The following is a 20474-nucleotide window of genomic DNA, read 5'->3' as shown; positions in this document are numbered from 1 at the left end:
GTGACATAAACCCGGGCAATTCCAGTCCTATAATGGCCAGGGAGAAATGTCTCAAGCAGGGATTGCTTTCAGCTTCATAGCCCTTTAGACAATTGTAACAACGTATACACAGAGTATGATGACTGTAAGTAAACCCCCAATGAATGGCATGGCACGTGGTCATTGTAAATGACACAATGAAGCCATTTTAAATACACTGTGTGACCCACTGGAGTGTTAAACATGTACTCTCCGATTAGATATGATAACATATGCAGTAGTAAAACTCCAGGGCATGTTCTGCCAGGCCCTGATAATAGCTTGTTAAGATTGACTACTGGTGGATGGTGGTCGAAGAGCTAAGTGTAGGGAACCACATAATCAGCTCATTCAGAGGGAAAACTGACATAGTGAGTGACAAAATGTTTTGGAGTTTTACGCCAGTGTTAATGCAACTCTGGTAATGCTGGAGTAAATGTAAAGCTCTTTGACAACATCTATTGAATCCCTAAAGGAACTAGCCCACCTACAAAACAATGTCAGACATGCCGGTAGACTACGTCAAACAACACCGCATAGAGGATGTACACCAAAAAAATCCTGTGTTAAAAACAACCCAGCGCTGTGGAAATTGTGGAAAGAACACACGTTGGGTTATTTTGACGCACTCAGTTGGGTCACTTAGTTGAGTTGTGTCCTTTGATGATTGTAGGCATGGCTTAGTAGGGGCTTGGCTTTCAGATAGTTATTTTTGGCAACCCTTGAGAGTAAATGTAATTTCAGCTCGTCTGTTCTGTTGTCTTGTCATCACATGTTAAGGTTGAGCAAAGACACTTTTGTAGCTCTACATGCATAGCCACTTGAGAAACTCATACTCTTGAGTAAGCCCTGCAAAAGTGTCAGTGCTCAACATACAGCTAACAATATAACAGAACAGATTAACCGGGATGACATTTACATGACATGACACGCCTCCAGTCTTCTGATCTGACACAGTGGGACATAGCTCAATAACCCAGCATCAATAACCCAACTGAGTGAACCAAATGGCTGGGTCAAAATAATCCAACATGTGTTCTGTCCGATATTTACCCAATTTGGGATGTTTTTATGCCAGCATTTATTTGACTGTATGCAAGCAGGACACCAATTGTGTCACTGCTCATATTCCAAACTTCAATCGTCCTGTCAAAGTTGGAATCCTCCAATGGATGAGCCCCAAGGCAAAGGTGAAGGAGAGTTCAACCAAAGGAGAACTATCCAATCAAAAGGATGGCTTGAGATGGGGGGGGGGGGGAAGAAAGGAGGAAGAGCAATACTCCAATCAAGGAGCTAGCAAGATAGTCTTAGCGAGATAGCCTCGAGTATAAAGCAATGGTTGTGATTAACACTTCTGGTGTCATACACTGAAGATGAACTCTTAAAACCTTATTTGAAACCGTTGGGATTAGCTCAGTGGAAAGGCTTTCAAAAGAGAAGTGCTCACTATCTGATTTCCCTTGCGTTAGTGGCTATTATTCTTATTCATAAAATACTGCCAAAGACCTCTGAGGGTTTTATACGTCTTCGGTGGTTTCATTAAATGGAGACATTCTAATTAGACTGGATGGACTTTGATATAAGAGTAGTTGAACACATTGATGAAACATTGATAATCTGTTACCAACGGTTACGGACTTAGTTTGATGTGTACGCTTCTATGCACTGTACTGATCGTGTTCCCTGCTCACTCTCCACACATTTTCAGGATCAGACATTGTACATTCTTTCTTGTGTTTGCAACATTCGAACTTCCTTTGCATGAATTGTTATGTACGTACATAACCCAAACCGATCTCTGGAGCTTTCGACTCCTGTCCATATTTGATCACTGTTAGGGTATTAATGTTAACAAGGATATAGATGTCACAATCTGTTAACACGGAACGTCAGTAGTGATGTAGGGGGGAGAGTATCTGACCGTCCTTGAAACCAACCAGTAACAATGGTTTAATAAGGTGGAATGCATCATGCGTCTCCAGGGCCTGACAACATTAATCTATCCGTCAATCAACTGTAGGCGCCGGGGCCACTTTGATGCCCCTTGAGTGTGAAATAATTAAGATGCTGTCGTACTAAACGCAGAAGCATTTGGTGCATAAAAAGACAATATCTCTCAAGTAATTATCATGGACACTAGCGCACAACCGTGCCTTTATGTAATTGCCAAAGTGACATTTTTTCGAAAGACTTTGCATAGTGATTTTACGTATTGATGCCATGTGCATCCAAGCGTCGGCCTGTCACTAGCAGTCTGTTCATTGTGAAGAGAAAAAATGCACCACTGGTAAGACAAAATTCACTTGATTTTACTCGCCAACTAAACAACTGCTTGTTAGCATTGTCTACTCGTCAACTGATATGACACTGTCAAATGGAACATTTTGAAAGAGTAGAGGAAGTTAAATTTGAACAAATCTTAAGTAACCAATCACACGTGGATGTAAGGAACATTGTGTTCATTGGTCGTTTTTTGGAGCTAGGCTATATTAAGAACCCTGTAAAGTGCCTCAGCGGCAGGGACTTGGTGGTGAAAGTAGGCTACCTTCCTCAAGGGTTCCTGGCTGTCTGTTTCAGATGATAATTGAAAATAATGTCAAAATGGTTATTTGCTGCGGACCTGAAGCAGGGTTAAATCTCTGAGGACCAGGTCAAACCTTTGCTTTTTACTTGAATTTCACAACCATTATTTTACACTATTAAAGTTTTACATATCATTACCAAATGCGATTACACAAGGTAAAGGACAATCTGAAGGACATGTAAGGGATATTTCCGTGTAAGTGATATTTCAGTGTAAGTAATATTTCAGTATAAGTGATATTTCAGCGCACAAAAAAAAACTATTTCAAACTTGTTGGAAATCTGTGTTCTTTTTCTAACAAAATAATGTTTTTCTTGCAAGGTCATTACATTGTCAATAGTTGACATGACATCTCGAATGTAAGGTTTTGTTCGGCCATCAATCCGATTATCAACCTCCAGAGCTGGATAATGACAGTAATATCAGAGTGTTCTCACCAATCAGCTGTCACATACCAAGGAGATCATGAGATGTGCTTTGTTGCTATGGTCACAAGCCCCGAGTGCACCGATATGACACATATCAAATCTCGAAGAGAGGGACACAATTTGAACTGCATCATTGCATCGCTTGTACATACACCAGCTAGCTAACCACAGCAACATCTCTTTTAAATGTGTTTATCAATTGCAATCAATCAGGTATTAAATAGTATTATTGGATAGTAATACTTTGATTACTGCTTAAGAGCACTTCATCTTTTTAGAAAGCCTAGCTAGGGGTAAGTAATCCTACTTTGATTTCCTCACTGATCACAGCAGCATTGTTCTTATCAAAGTGTTCAATGAGATTACATTCATAATGAACATGATTACTCAGGTAAAGCAGGGGTAGATGTTTTGCCAATGGCAATTCAATCACCACCCAAATGTAAAATCTGGAACAAGATACACCTTTATCCAACTCTGTAATGTTATCAAAATGATCAATGCATTGTATTTTGTTTTTTGTTTTTATTTTTTATTTTTGAGTGGCAGCCCACATGTAAATAAGATATGAACTAATTATGAAAATATCTGTATTTGTATATTGTATCTGTAACCCCTGCCCCCCTAAAAATGGACACATTTTTTTATCTATTTTTTTATCTATGTTTTAATTTATTTGGTCACAAAAAGAAAGATACACCTTTATCTACCACATCTTGAAAACAATCCTTGAAATGAAGGATCTTGCCTCTCAATGATGTGAATCAAGCTGTGTGAACCTTCCCTTCAGAAAACAAAGATCACATATAGAAAGATAGAAGACATGGTGTTCCTACATGTGTTCTCTGCACTCATTTGATTTCCTCAACCACACCTCCTTAATTCCTCTAAACCATATGAGTGGGAGTGGGATAAATGTCATAAATGGCAAACCACTTTCCTCCACTACACTACAAGAGACACTCTTTAATGCTCTGTGACATTAGACAACACTATGGCTCTTAAAGGAGGTCTTGCAGCTGCACTTTTATTTCCACATGAAGAATATACTAATGGTTGCTTTTTCCACAAACAACTTGTGAATAATTATTGCAAGCACGCATAATTAAATTTCACACAGATCAAGTGCTCCGTCTTAATTCTCCCATGTCTCCCCCGTTATGACATATCGGCTTATCCTGTTAAATCGTTCTGGCTATCAGACGCTGCAGTGTGATTGGTATGTCAAGCTCATATCCAGTTTGGAGAGGAGAGTAAATCAGCAGGATTGGGGACCGCAATATTATGGATACAGCAAAACAGTGTCTCAACAGGATGTGGAAAACAAACGCACATTTTTTTAAAGTGTCTCTGCCCCTCACTGTGAGATAAAGAGATCAGTCAGTCTTTGATGTTGGGGAAAGAAACATTCCCAAAATCAACAGGCCCTGTAATCTACAAATAAACCAGTGGCAGAGTTGCTAGCAGGAGCCCAAAGCCAGAGGGAGATGGATCCAATGCAACTTAGATTTGTCAGTTAATGCTCTCGTGCTATCAGAAACAAGGCTTTCTGCTTCACAGGAAGAATATCACACAACGGAAAAACCCATGGGAACCCATGTCTGAATGTCACCAACGTGGAAACTAGTTTGTTCCAGTCAGTTTTTTGGCATTTCAACTTCTTAACTAATGAATGATGGAAACATGGAACACTTGCACAAGTCCAGGCTGCTTATCAAGATGTCAGTATGTTCACACCAACCTGTAGTAATACTCAGATATAATGCTAGCATTTACTGAGGACATATAGAATGTACAGCACAAGTGATGGGAGTATAAAGTATGTCTGATATATTGGTTGTGTAGTCAATGTCTTCTTGTACTCATCCATGGAGGCGTAAGTGGCCATCATTACCTTTGGAATGCGTAACAAAGCAATGGTGATCATGTTGAAATCATTTCTGTACATGCAATCTTTATGCTCCTGAGATTGGCACCAACTTGCCACCCCTGAGTCTGAAGACTAGACATGGCCATATTGTAAATGTGCAATAAAATATAACTTTAATTGTCAATTAATCTGTGGTTCATCAGTGTTCATTATGATGTACTTAGCGGAAGCGACTTTAACATTGTGTAGGATAAGCATTACATTCTGTGATGCTAAAGCTTAATTTACAAGGTCGTAACTTACGGTCAGGTATCCTCCTCTGATGCACTATTTGCAATTTGGCAAGCAAACACATCTTCAGGCAAAGCCAAATGTCCCTGTGGAGACCAAAGAGCGATGGAGAGAATGTGAATTGTGAAGGTGATATATTCAATTATATGATATAGATATATCCCAAAAATATGATTACATTATTTTGTTATCAGAGCAGACCTTGGGGGCATTGAAGTATTATTACAAAAAAGTCATAGTGCAGAGTTTAAACTATTTACTTTGCTTTACAATACCGCATTACAATGTCTTCCATATAAACTATGATTACACTATGGGAACGATCCAGACATCCAGTGTGTACCCCAATCTCTTCTCCTACTTAATAAAAGTGCACTTGCTCAAACAAAGTGGTTTGCATGCCTTCCTTCCACCACTTTGGCGAAGAGGCACAAATCAGACACTTGCTGAGAGACAGTTTTACTGCGACAGTAACTCTCACAAATCAGCCATGTAGTCTGGCCACGGCGCCCCGCCGTTGCTAGGCAACACCTTGGGGCCAGCTCCCCCAGCTGCTGACCTGATTAGTTAATCGCAAAAGTAAACTGAGTGAACAACGAAATCACTAAAAGAGCAAGGCATTGACTAGGCTAGCTATCCCTCTTCTATTGTCACCTGGTGACGGCCGACAAGACGTGTTTATAATGCCTCTCTTGTTGGAGATAGGCGAGTAGATAGTGCCCTTTAAGTCATGGGGTCACTAGTGCAATAACTTATGTAGGTCTGTCCAACTGCTGAACATGCAATAGCTTTACGACAAATGACCTGATTCTGAAAAGTCTGTTCTGAATCATTTTTCAATCACTATTAGCTATTCCTAAAAATTAGCCGTGATCAGTCTTTGTGAAACAGTGGGTACATTTTTTTATTAGAAGGTGGATACCATTTACATTCCACATGGTCATACAGTTAGTTTGAACCGTACAAGAGACCATTTCACGTCCTCTGGACCACCCAGCATTTGCACCGTCTCACTTCTATGTATAGCTTGTAAAGCCATTCCAGTGTCCTCGCTCCAGGTCAACCATGTCACAGTGCTGTAGTGAATGTAATGTGATGACCAGTGTCTTTTTTTTGCTAGCTTATCTCCGACTAACTTGTTAGCTCTGATTCAGAGCTCCTCTCCTTTTGTCCACTGTTGCCATGAGAGGTCTCGCCATGGGCACAGCGCTTTGTTACACAGCCAGATACGAATTCACATTCAAAAGAAAGACAGACATGGTAGAGGATTCCAACAGATATGTGAAGGTCGCCAATTTGAAAAGAAGATTTGAATCACGTTGTTGTGTTAGGCTATAGCCGACAATTCTTTGATTTGGCTTAGTGATGACGGCGAGTGGAGATCAAAATGGTACTCTACGGTGTCTGACTCACATCAAAAAGGACATACAGCATTGTGAGGTAAGAAAGCCGGTCTAACCAAGAATGATGTGTTATCTCTTTTGGGTTTCAGCTGATGATGACCAAACATCATAGCGATAATGAAGTCCTAAACATAGAATGAGTCGACATTACGAGTAGCAGCAGCCACAACAGATCTTCCTAATTGCATTCAAGTTAATTCAAGTGATTTGATTAATTAGGTACCTTGCATGTGACAGTGGATGTTGTTTCAAAAGGGACAGATACGCATGCTTTGCCTTGGTTATCCAACGTACCAAGTAGCTTGTGCATGTTATTACACGTGTGTGCCTGCTGCGCGTGTCATCGCCAATGCAACTTCAACCACGCACCAAGTCTATTGACAATCGAATCATTTATTTCTCCCTTCCATCTCCATCAAAACACGAGGAGGAGGAGGAGGCGGAGGAGGAAAAATACTTTGACTGGAGCCAGAAATGACCTTTCTCTAAGAAATCCTTGCGAGAAGTCATTGGTAACCCAATTAACAGGAAATGTCACACTGGTAATTACGTCCCACAATGTGAATCATCCACGGAGGGTAGCTGCCACTGGCCTCTTGCGGAACGGACGATAGGTGACATTGAAGGCTTCTCTTGCTTTCTCTCTCTCTCTCTCTCTCTCTCTCTCTCTCTCTCTCTCTCTCTATCTCTCTGTCTCTCTTTTTCTCTGTCCCTCTCTCTCACTCTGTCTCGGTCTCTCTCTCTCTCTCTCTTTCGGTCGTGGTCTCTCTCTCTCTGCTCTGTCTCGGTTAGTAATTTATGGAGCTGGAGACAGGATGTGGGAGTATTGTCGAGCAGGTGATCAAATCTGGGACATTTGTCAGAACTAACCCAAGGTACAGCAGAGTTTGGCTATAATGACTAGAGTCTGTCTCAGATCAGAAAGAATTCACGAAAATAAGAAAAATTATACAAGAATAAGACATGGAAATTCTGATTTGAAGGCTCAGTGCATGAGAAATGCAACAGTTGGGAGTTGGTGTGTAAACAGCTGTTACAGTCCACATTATCATATTTCACAGTTGTTGTGTTAGGGAGGTTTTGTATATTTAGTGTTTTTCGCAGAAGCTGTATTTTAGATGTATTTCACAGACATATATCACACATATACCACCCTCATGGTTTATTGCTTCCCTTTACATTTCAAAATATTCAAATATATAATATAGGCTAGATACTGATGGAGAACTAATTAACATGGAGAATGCAGTGATTTGGGGATGTATTTGTCCAACTAGTGTAGATGTAAAAGACAGCTCCATGCACAGATGGTCACAGTACATCTATCCCCCAGCAGAGCAGATGGGAGGTCTTGGCTTCACAGCACTAGATTTATTTTGTTCTCAATTCCAGTTGTAAATTAGCTTTTGATGTTTTCTGTTGTTTAATATCTAGATTTTCCTCAGCCACTGTGGCAGCATATTCACATGTCACAATCAATACATCTAGTAAATAAACCGACCATAACATTCCACGGTTCCTGCTTAATGTGAAATACTGTTTACAGAAGAATATTGACATCATGACACAATGCACCTAAAATGATTCAAATGCTCGCATCGTTCATGATTACTGACGTAATGTGGGAAGAAATACACTATATTTGGACATAATGAGGAAAAACTATTCAAAGCTTTACACAAAATGCTTTTACTAAGATTAGCTGTGCACTTCTTACTTGCCAAATACCAATGTGGTTAATGTTTTTTTTATCCAAAGTAGTCTGTTGAGAAACTTATTGGCAGGCTGAGAATAAAAGATTCTTCAAACAAGTATTTGTCTTTTCACTTCCAAAGACTTAAGTTGAAAATGAACACCCTCAAAGCATATACCCACTCCTCCTTACATTTCAGAATTGTTTTGTGCAATCATGAAAGTGCCTAGCAGACGCCCTCCCAAAACATTTTCCCATACGTGTTCTTGTCAACGAGGGGTGGGAACATTCTTTCTCCAGAGTCTCAGAGCTTGACCTTAGACATTTTTGTGCAATTCACTTTTGATAGGATTATCTTCTCAATTATTATGAATGATAGAGGCCTTAAAACAAGTGGGCCACTCTCTTTCATGCATTGTCCCTATCTATAATTACTTATTTTCATAAATATCATGGTGAAAAGCGCAGTTCATCACTGGTAAATGTTATAGGTGCTCCGTCTAGATAGTCAAATGGAACAAAGAGAGAGGAGAGCTTAGAGAAGACCAATTCTGATAATATGAGATTTTGACCCAGGTTTTTTTATTGTTTTTGGAGTTTTTGGAGTGTATGAAAATAAAAATGGAGTCTGGACAGTTTACCAATAATACGAATATTTCCCCTTGAATAACTATTTGAGAACCATCTGAAGAGTAGTTTGCAGATAGGTTGGCTACAGATTAATGGATTAAAGTAACAATCGTTCAGGATACCGATAAAGGGTACCGATAATGCTTTACGGCTGTATTTAGTGACAGTGAGGTGCCCGACATTGAGTAGAAATGGATTAGCGTTGAGGACATCTGAAGTCTCTCTCTGTTTAAAATATTGAATACCTCAGATACATATTGAATGTAACGGTCCTGACCTGTTTTATGTTGTTTTTGTATGTGTTTAGGTCAGGGCATGTGTTTTGGGTGGGTAGTCTATGTTATCTGTTTCTATGTTGGTTTTGGTTGCCTGGTATGGCTCTTAATTAGAGGCAGGTGTTTTGCGTTCTCCTCTAATTAAGAGTCATATTTAGGTAGGGTGTTCTCACTGTTTGTTTGTGGGTGATTGTCTCCTGTGTCTGTGTCGATGTTACACCATACGGGATTGTTTCGGTTTGTTCGTGCGTTTTTGTAGTAAGTACTTGTTCGTTCGTTCTGCGTGTGTTATGTCAGTTCGTCGTACTAAAGTCTGTCTATTTTCGTTTTGTTATTTTGTTAGTTTATTCAAGTATAGTTTGTTTCGTTTTGTCTTATAAATAAAATTCATCATGTATTCACAACCCGCTTGGCTCGATCACTACTCCTCCTCTTCTTATGAAGAGAGAGAGGAACGCCGTTACAGAATCACCCACCATTCCAGAGCCAAGCAGCGGAGTAAATGGAGTAAGGGACAGGAAAAGAAGGAGCAATGGACATGGGACGATATATTGGACGGAAAGGGTTGCTACACATGGGAGGAGATCCTGGCTGGTAGGGATCGCCTCCCATGGGAACAGCTGGAGGCACTGAGGAGAGCAGAGGCTACCGGAGAGAGGAACCGGAGCTATGAGGGAACGCGTCTGGCACGGAAGCCCAAAAAGCCCGTAAGTAACACCCAAAAATTTCTTGGGGGGGGGCTAAGAGGTAGTGGGCCAAGGGCAGGTAGGAGACCTGCGCCCACTTCCCAGGCTTACCGTGGAGAGCGGGAGTACGGGCAGGCGCCGTGTTACGCAGTAGAGCGCACGGTGTCTCCTGTACGAGTGCATAGCCCAGTGCGGGTTATTCCACCTCCCCGCACTGGTAGGGCTAGATTGGGTATTGAGCCAGGTGTCATGAGGCCGGCTCAACGTCTGGTCTCCAGTGCGTCTCCTCGGGCCGGCATACATGGCACCGGCCTTACGCATGGTTTCCCCGGTTCGCCTACATAGGCCGGTGCGGGTTATTCCACCTCCCCGCACTGGTCGGGCGACCGGGAGCATTCAACCAGGTAAGGTTGGGCAGGCTCAATGCTCAAGAGTGCCAGTACGCCTCCACTTTCCGGCGCCACCTCCCCGCCCCAGCCTAGTACCTACAGTGCCTACACTACGCACTAGGCTACCAGTGCGTCTCCTGAGCCCTGTTCCTCCTCCACGCACTCTCTCTGTAGTGCGTGTATCCAGTTCGGTGCCTCCAGTTCCGGCACCACGCACAAAGCCTCCTGTGCGTCTCCAGAGCCCTGTACACACTGTATCTTCTCCCCCTACTAATCCTGATGTGCTTGTCCTCAGCCCGGTGTCACCAGTGCCGGTACCTCGCATCAGGTATAGAGTGGGCTTTGAGAGTACAGTGTGCCCTGTCCCTGCTCCCCGCACTAGTAGGAAGGTGCTTATCCTTAGCCCGGTGCCTCCAGTTCCGGCACCACGCACCAGGTCTACAGTGCGCCGTATCCGGCCAGAGCCATCCGCCTCCCCAGCGCCATCTGAGCCATCCGTCTCCCCAGCGCCATCTGAGCCATCCGTCTCCCCAGCGCCATCTGAGCCATCCGTCTCCCCAGCGCCATCTGAGCCATCCGTCTCCCCAGCACCATCTGAGCCATCCGTCTCCCCAGAGCCGTCTGAGCCATCCGTCTCCCCAGAGCCGTCTGAGCCATCCGTCTCCCCAGAGCCGTCTGAGCCATCCGTCTCCCCAGCGCCGTCTGAGCCATCCGTCTGCCATGAGCCTGCAAAGCCGCCCGTCTGCCATGAGCCTGCAAAGCCGCCCGTCTGCCATGAGCCTGCAAAGCCGCCCGTCTGCCATGAGCCGCTAGAGCCGCCCGCCAGACAGGAGCCGCTAGAGCCGCCCGCCAGACAGGATCTGCCAGAGCCGCCAACCAGACAGGATCTGCCAGAGCCGCCAACCAGACAGGATCTGCCAGAGCCGCCAACCAGACAGGATCTGCCAGAGCCGCCAACCAGACAGGATCTGCCAGAGCCGCCAGCGAGCCATGAGCAGCCAGAGCCGTCAGAGAGCCATGAGCGTCGAGAGCCGTCAGCCTGCCATGAGCGTCGAGAGCCGTCAGCCTGCCATGAGCGTCGAGAGCCGTCAGCCTGCCATGAGCGTCGAGAGCCGTCAGCCTGCCATGAGCGTCGAGAGCCGTCAGCCTGCCACGAGCGTCGAGAGCCGTCAGCCTGCCACGAGCGTCGAGAGCCGTCAGCCTGCCACGAGCGTCGAGAGCCGTCAGCCTGCCACGAGCGTCGAGAGCCGTCAGCCTGCCACGAGCGTCGAGAGCCGTCAGCCTGCCACGAGCGTCGAGAGCCGTCAGCCTGCCACGAGCGTCGAGAGCCGTCAGCCTGCCACGAGCGTCGAGAGCCGTCAGCCTGCCACGAGCGTCGAGAGCCGTCAGCCTGCCACGAGCGTCGAGAGCCGTCAGCCTGCCACGAGCGTCGAGAGCCGTCAGCCTGCCACGAGCGTCGAGAGCCGTCAGCCTGCATAGACCTGCCAGAGTCCCTCAGCCAGGATCTGCCAGAGTATATCAGCCGGGACCTGCCCCTTGTCCCGGTGTTGCCCCTTGTCCCGGTGCTGCCCCTTGTCCCGGTGCTGCCCCTTGTCCCGGTGCTGCCCCTTGTCCCGGTGCTGCCCCTTGTCCCGGTGCTGCCCCTTGTCCCGGTGCTGCCCCTTGTCCCGGTGCTGGCCGTTTATTTAGGGGATGTGAGTTTTAGGGTGGTCATTGGGAGGGGAAGACAGAAACGGGGAGTGACTATGGTGGTGTGGGGACAGCGTCCAGAGCCGGAGCCACCACCGTGGTCAACTGCCCACCCAGACCCTCCCCTGGACTTTGTGCTGGTGCGCCCGGCGTTCGCACCTTGAGGGGGGGGTTCTGTAACGGTCCTGACCTGTTTTATGTTGTTTTTGTATGTGTTTAGGTCAGGGCATGTGTTTTGGGTGGGCAGTCTATGTTATCTGTTTCTATGTTGGTTTTGGTTGCCTGGTATGGCTCTTAATTAGAGGCAGGTGTTTTGCGTTCTCCTCTAATTAAGAGTCATATTTAGGTAGGGTGTTCTCACTGTTTGTTTGTGGGTGATTGTCTCCTGTGTCTGTGTCGATGTTACACCATACGGGATTGTTTCGGTTTGTTCGTGCGTTTTTGTAGTAAGTACTTGTTCGTTCGTTCTGCGTGTGTTATGTCAGTTCGTCGTACTAAAGTCTGTCTATTTTCGTTTTGTTATTTTGTTAGTTTATTCAAGTATAGTTTGTTTCGTTTTGTCTTATAAATAAAATTCATCATGTATTCACAACCCGCTGCGCCTTGGCTCGATCACTACTCCTCCTCTTCTTATGAAGAGAGAGAGGAACGCCGTTACATTGAAACCCTTTGCAATGACATTACTGCAGTAGGAGATATACACCCTGTGCCAGATTAAGACAACATACTTACCTAGACTACCACTGTGTTCATGACATCTGAAGATATATATTATTTTTTTTCACCTTTATTTAACCAGGTAGGCTAGTTGAGAACAAGTTCTCATTTAAAACTGAGACCTGGCCATGATAAAGCAAAGCAGTTCGACACATACAACAACACAGAGTTAAACATGGAATAAACAAACATACAGTCAATAATACAGTAGAAAAAGTATATATACAGTGTGTGCAAATGAGGTAAGATAAGGGAGGTAAGGCAATAAATAGGCCATGGTGGCGAAGTAATTACAATATACCAATTAAACACTGGAGTGATAGATGTGCAGAAGATGAATGTGCAAGTAGAGATACTGGGGTGCAAAGGAGCAAGATAAATAAATACAGTATGGGGATGAGGTAGTTGGATGGGCTATTTACAGATGGGCTATGTACAGGTGCAGAATGAAGAATGACTCAATGATTTTACAGATTTTATTGGGGACATTGGCTTATGCAGACAGTTACAGAGTTTGGTTGCAGCAGGGGTAATACAAAGACATGCGCCACTGATTTCTGGAGAGCCTACATGTAAATACCAAGATACAGTATATAATACGGCTTAAGTAAATATAGACTCATTAGTGTACTTCATGCAGATAGCATTATTAAACTAATGGCATTATTCTATTAGCTCACGGCTGTAGGTTATCCAAGGACCATATCACTTACAGGTCTCACATTAGCTACAGCCGCTTTCCAAAAAGAACGTGTTAAAAATATCAGGCTCAATGGCTTTATCATATCATGGGCTTGTCTCATAATCTATATTCGATGCTAATTAGCTGATTAGCCTGCTTAGAAGAAAGAAATGTGCCTGATCGCAGTACGCGCCAATGACTGCCAACTGTCATCACTCGTCTGTGCGAACGAAGGAGAGAGAGAGAGCGAATGTGGACTACACTTCATTTGGGTGTCTGGCTGGAGGGTAAACGCCATATCTGGATTTTTTTTCTGTCATCCCAGTTTCTGTCTCCACTGCAAACTGAAGAAGAGATTGAAGAAGAAAAGCCTTTGTCATAATAAGTAGCATTCTTTTTGGAGAGCGACAGTTGAACACTGAGAGACCGGTGGTGGTTGGAGTTGATCCATGGGAATGTGTCCCAGCTCCAATGGGAGATGGTGTGCTTTGAAATCTTGGTGATGAGAAGTCGATTGAAAGATTTTATCATTTTTATCTTGAAACATTAATATGATGGCGTGACGCTTGGACTGTTGGCACCTTGGTCTGGCTCTTGATTGCGCACAGATTCCACACACCTAGATGTCCAGGTTGCTAAAAGTGCAGGAAGTAGCTAGACTATCTGTCCCCTTTTCCATACTACACTGAACAAAAATATAAACGCAACATGCAACAATTTTAAAGATTTTACTTAGTTAGTTCATGTAAAGAAATCAGTCAATTTAAATAAATGCATTAGTCCCTAATCTATGGATTTCACATGGCTGGGAATACACACGATGCCCACACAATGCCGTACATGCTGTCTGTCATCTGTTCGGTACAGTTGAAAGAGTACACTTCTCCAGCGTGCCAGTAGCCATCGAAGGTGCATCTGTTGGTCATAGATAACTTTTAAAAAAGGTAGGGATGTGGATCAGAAAACCAGTCAGTATCTGGTGACCATCATTTGCCTCATGCAGCGCGACACATCTCCTTCGCATAGAGTTGATCAGGCTGTTGATTGTGGTCTGTGGAATGTTGTCCCACTCCTCTTCAATGGCTGTGTGAAGTTGCTGGATATTGACGGGAACTGGAACACACTTTCGTACACGTCGATCCAGAGCATCCCAAACATGCTTAATGGGTGACATGTCTGGTGGGTATGCAGGACATGGAAGAACTGGGACATCTTCAGCTTCCAGGAATTGGGTACAGATCCTTGCAACATTGGGCCGTCCATTCTCGTGATGAAACAAGAGGTGACCGCGGCAGATGAATGGCACGACAATGGACCTCATGATCATGTAACAGTATATCTGTATATTCAAATTGACATCAATAAAATGCAATTGTGTTCGTTGTCCGTAACTTATGCCTGCCCATGCCATAACCCCACCGCCACCATGGGGCACTATGTTCATAACGTTGACTTACATTCCTAAAGAAAATGATGTACTTTTTACAGGAACATTTTGCTATCTGGTTTGCTTAATATAAGGAATTTGAAATGATGTATACTTTTATTTTAATACTTAAGTACATTTGAGCAATTACCTTTACTTTTGATACTTACGTATATTTAAAACAAAATACTTTCAGACTTTTGCTCAAGTAGTATTTTACTGGGTGACTTTCAATTTTACTTGAGTCATTTTCTATTTAGGTGTCTTTACTTTTATTCAAGTACGACAATTGGGTACTTTTTCCACCACTGAGTATCTGCTTGGAGTCATGTACCTGCCGTTTACCCATGGGGTACGCAAACCTGCACTATTTCTTAATTTATCTGAGAAATGAAACAGGGTTAACTTTACTCTTAAACACTAACTGAATAATTATCCTCTGCCATTCATTAGCATTGGCAATTTCCTTTTGGTGAGATGAGGAAAAGGAGGGCTGATTGAATTCCAAATGAAAAATGAAAGGAATGCAAGAGCTAAACACACGAACAGTCCACTTTACTCTGCTCGATAAGGTGTGGAGTTGTGCAGGATGTAAAAAATAAAAACACAGTTTGTGTTTGACAATCTTAATCTATTCTTTCTGAGGTCAGGTAAGGATATGAACTGAGTTGATCAGCAACACTCCACTTCTGAAATCTACAATTGTGTTACATTTCTTTGGACTTTTGACAACTTTTTCTAGAGTTAGCAAGATACAGTCTCAGTCATGTTAACCCTTGAGAGCAACTAGTTCCAGAGATAAGGAATACAACACATTACATGCACAAGACTAAACCGCAATATTGGTCTGTCTTGCAGATAAATGCTACTTCCTGTCTTTGTCATTTACAGGCACACCGGACAGTTTAATGAGGAATGTACTGTATCTCTACACCAGAGCCATTAACGACATCCCTCTACCCACTCAGTGCTGTACTGCAGCCCAGTTTTGAGACCACAGATCTTCTTTGGCACCTCAGATGACATACCTACTACAGTGACACAATTATTATAAAAATGGCTAAATCTGTTCTGTAAATTGTTAGACATTTATCATCATAAGTGGGACTGTATTCTGATGAGTTCACCTATTTGGGAGTGTATGGCACTTCTTTCTGAATCATGTCGATGACATCCTCACAGCAGTGTGTTGAGGCTCAAATCAAATAGGCAGATCCTCTTCTGTCTCTGGAGAAGGCTTGGATCAAATAAAGAATCTTGGTTGGAATATAGAATTTACGGCACTCACTGTCTCGTTGATATAATGTCATCTTCTGGGTGCTAATAGAGCCGAGCTAATGAAGTGTTTAAAAAGCACATGATGCATTATCTCTCCGGGAAAATTCATTTATGAGAAAGAACCTATGTCAACCCCATGACAGTCCTCTAAGCCTTGAAATAATATTAGAATTGAATGAGAATTCAGGGGTTTGCGTGCTCGAAGTGATTAATGTGAAGCATGTCCGTCTGCAGCGCACAGCATGTAGCATAGTGAGTTAGCCCTCAGCTAATTAGAGAAAGAACACTGAGGTCAAACACAGCACTCAAAAGAGATGCTAAAAGCATTTTAGCCTATTCAACTCCCACCGCTTCTCCAAGACCTGAACATTTACTGTATTTTTACAGTGTATCTAGCGTGAATATCCTTAAGGAAAAATGTATGTTATCGTTTATGCCGTTTTATCCACATCTCCCTCTGTCCAATAACTTCAGGAAGTGGAAAATACCAATCTGAATGCATTTTAGTGTGTATATACAGTATTTGAAGGTTTTCTGCAGGCAAAGTTAGAGTAGTGCCCTGCGGTACACTACCTTCCATAGGAATTGTAAAATAGGTGGTCATACGTCAAATTAGATCACAAACTGTTATTGAGGCAGGGCTCCTCATTTACCCTGTGGGATTCAGCTTGGCAGTAAGGACACTTTCAATAGGCGCTAATGCGTTTTGCTGTCTCATAACGCTTATATTTGATAGCAGCCAGGCAGAGCTGAAGGGAGCTGAAGGGCAGGTGTGTGTGTGTGTGTGTGTGTGTGTGTGTGTGTGTGTGTGTGTGTGTGTGTGTGTGTGTGTGTGTGTGTGTGTGTGTGTGTGTGTGTGTGTGTGTGTGTGTGTGTGTGTGTGTGTGTGTGTGTGTGTGTGTGTGTGTGTGTGTGTGTGTGTGTGTGTGTGTGCTTCTTCATCCCAGCCAGCTCTGTGATATTTTGTGGCTCTATACTCCATACATACCAACTCCTGAAAAATGACCTTTAATGCAACATGGATGTTCCCAAGTTCTTTTCCCATCTAAATCTCCCTCCCTCCTCCCTCCCTCCCTCCCTCCATAATTCCCAGTTCCCTCCCTCCTTTCCTCTCTCCAACATCAGGCGGGTGGGTGGCGGTCTGGTCGAATAAAGCGAAAACAACTCTAACCTTAACAATTCAGAGCTAATGCCTAATCTTAACCTTAAACACTTCGAAATTAGACGTTTGGAATAACTTCAACATTTTACATTTGAGAAACATGGATGAACGTCTACTTCTGATGTGAGGCTGTGAGAGCTTGTTGATTTCTTTCAGCCTATCTGGCATTAGTGAGTAAGCCTATAGCTTTACAGCCTAACATGCTGACCAAACTGTCTCGACGCGTGTGCCAGCGTGCACATGCTGATTTTGTCTATCCCCACCACACGGGTTCACAACACTCATGTTCAAATATTTAAATCGGGCGCCTCCTGAGTGGCGCTGCGGTCTAAGGCACTGCATCACAGCAGTGGTGTAAAGTACTTGAGTCAAAAATACTTTAAAGTACTACTTAGTAGGTTTTTGGGGTATACTGTATGTCATTTACTTGACTATATATATTTTGGACAACTTTTATTTTACTACATTCCGAAATAAAATAATGTACTTTTTACTCCTTACATTTTCCCTGACACCCAAAAGTACTTGTTACATTTTTAATTCTTAGCAGGACAGAAAATGATCCAATTCACACACTTATAAACAGAACCTCCCTGGTCATCTCTACTGCCTCTGATCTGGTGGACACATGAAACACAAATGCATCGTTTGTAAATGATGTCTGACTGTTGGAGTGTGCCCCTGGCTATCCGTAAAAAAAATAAGAAGAAGAAAATAGTGCCGTTTCCTTAATATATTAGGAATTTCAAATTATTCATACCTTTGATACTTTATACCTTATTTGCCCGCTCATACCTTCTTTGCCCGCTTTGAGGATAATACAGTGCCACCGACATGGCCCGCTACCAAGGACTGTGGGCCCCCCTCTCCTTCTTCGTGGCCAACATGAGTAAGACATTTAAACGTGTTAACCCTTGCAGGGCTGCCGGCCCAGACGGCATCCCAAGCCGCCTCCTCAGAGCATGCGCAGACCAGCTGCCTGGTGTGTTTACAGACATATTCAATCGCTCCCTATCCCCGTCTGCTGTCCTCACATGCCTCAAGATGGCCACCATTGTTCCTGTACCCAAGAAGGCAAAGGTAACTGAACTAAATGACTATCGCACCGTAGCACTCACTTCTGTCTTCATGATGTGCTTTTAGAGACTAGTCAACGATCATATCACCTCCACCTTACCTGCCACCTTAGATCCGCTTCAATTTAAAATCAAATCACATTTTATTGGTCACAAACACATGGTTAACAGATGTTAATGCGAGTGTAGCGAAATGTTTGTGCTTCTAGTTTCGACAGTGCATAATATCTAACAAGTAATCTAACAACGACTACCTTATACACACAAGTGTTAAGGAATGAATAAGAATATGTACATATAAATATATGGATGAGCGATGGCCGTGTGGTATAGAGTACAGAATACACATATGAGATGAGTAACGTGGGGTATGAAACCATTATATAAAGTGGCATTGTTTAAAGTGACTAGTGATGCATTTATTACATCCAATTATTAATTATTAAAGTGGCTAGACATTTGAGTCCGTATGTTGGCAACTGCCACTCAATGTGTTAGTGATGGCTGTTTAACAGTCTGGTGGCCTTGAGATAGAAGCTGTTTGTCAGTCTCTCGGTCCCAGCTTTGATGCACCTGTACTGACCTCGCCTTCTGGATGATAGCGGGGTAATCAGGCAGTGGCTCGGGTGGTTGTTGTCCTTGACAATCTTTTTGGTCTTCCTGTGACATCGGGTGGTGTAGGTGTCCTGGAGGGCAGGTAGTTTGCCAACGGTTTGCATACCACCTTAATGTCCACAGACGATGCAATCGCCATCACACTGCACACTGCCCTATCCCATCTGTACAAAAGGAATACCTATGTAAGAATGCTGCTCATTCACTACAACTCAGCATTCAACACTATATTACCCTCCAAGCTCATCATTAAGCTTAAGGTCCTGGGTCTCAACCCCGCCGTGTGCAATTCGGTCCTGGACTTTCTGACGGGCCGCCCCCAGGTGGTGAAGGTAGGAAACAACCTCTCCACTTTGATGATCCTCAACACTGGGGCCCCACAAGGGTGTGTGCTCAGCCCCCTCCTGTAATCCCTGTTCACCCATGACTGCGTGGCCATGCACGCCTCCAACTCAATCATCAAGTTTGCAGACGACACAACAGTAGTGGGTTTGATTACCAACAATGACGAGTCAACCTACAGGCCGGATATGAGGGCACTCAGAGTGTGGTGTCAGGAAAACAACCTCTCCCTCAACGTCAACAAAACAAAGGGGATGATTGTAGACTTCAGGAAACAGCACAGGGAGCACCCCGCCATCCACATCGACAGGACAGCAGTGGAGAGTGGAAAGGTGGAAAGTTTTAAGTTCCTCTGCGTGCACAACACAGACAAACTGAAATGGTCCACCCACACAGACAGTGTGGTGAAGAAGTCGCAACAGCATCTCATCAACCTCAGGATGCTGAAGAATTTTGGCTTGTCACCTAAAACCCTCACAAACTTTTACAGATGCACAATTGAGAGCATCCTGTCGGGCTGTATCACCGTCTGGTATGGCAACTGCATCGCCCACAACCGCAAGGATCTCCAGAGGGTGGTGCGGTCTGCACAAAGCATCACCGGGGCAAACTTCCTTCCCTTCAGGACACCTACAGCACCCAATGTCACAGGAAGGCTAAAAAGATCATCAAGGACAACAACCACCCGAGCCACTGCCTCGTCACCCCGCTATCATCCAGAAGACGAGGTCAGCACAGGTGTATCAAAGCTGGGACCGAGAGACTAAAAAACAGCTTCTTTCTCAAGGCCATCAGACTGTTAAACAGCCATCATTAACACAGAGAGGCTGCTGCCTACATTCAGACTCGAAATCATTGGCCACTTTAATAAATGGATGTTACGTTCCCCAGTTTCTGTGTTGTATTTGAGTGTGTGTGTTTCAGGAGATGGCTTCCTGGAAGCCTCCCCAACCAGCTGATTGGTCGACTCAATGGCTAATGGATGATTAGAGAGCTGACCCCGCCCACTCGTCAAGATGCAGCTGTATCCAATTAGACTCCTGAAGCTATATAAAAGCCAGTGTTCTGTTCAGGAAGAGAAGATTGAATATTTTGGAGAGATTAGAGAGAGAGATTTTTTCTGGAGAATTTGATTGTGATAAAGTGTTGGTTGTTTCTCAAAGAGATTTGGTATGTACTATGTAAGTTGTTGCTAAGGGAGCTGATTGGTTATGTCTGTT

General features: G+C 43.8%; 1 protein-coding gene across 1 annotated transcript in view; it reads left to right on the top strand.

Moving 5' to 3' along the window:
• The first annotated feature begins 6541 nt into the window (after nt 1–6541).
• The window catches only part of LOC129865355 (troponin I, slow skeletal muscle-like), a 46107-nt gene continuing 32174 nt past the window's right edge, over nt 6542–20474 (top strand). The window contains exon 1 of the mRNA XM_055938080.1: nt 6542–6631. Coding sequence (XP_055794055.1) covers nt 6557–6631 — 75 coding nt within the window. The 5' untranslated portion in view covers nt 6542–6556. The remainder of the gene's footprint in view (nt 6632–20474) is intronic.

The sequence above is a fragment of the Salvelinus fontinalis genome, chromosome 11 (assembly GCF_029448725.1).
Source record: "Salvelinus fontinalis isolate EN_2023a chromosome 11, ASM2944872v1, whole genome shotgun sequence".
In the NCBI taxonomy this organism is placed as follows: domain Eukaryota; kingdom Metazoa; phylum Chordata; class Actinopteri; order Salmoniformes; family Salmonidae; genus Salvelinus; species Salvelinus fontinalis.
The sequence above is the reverse complement of the archived record's forward strand: the minus strand, read 5'-3'. Positions and strand labels throughout refer to the sequence as shown.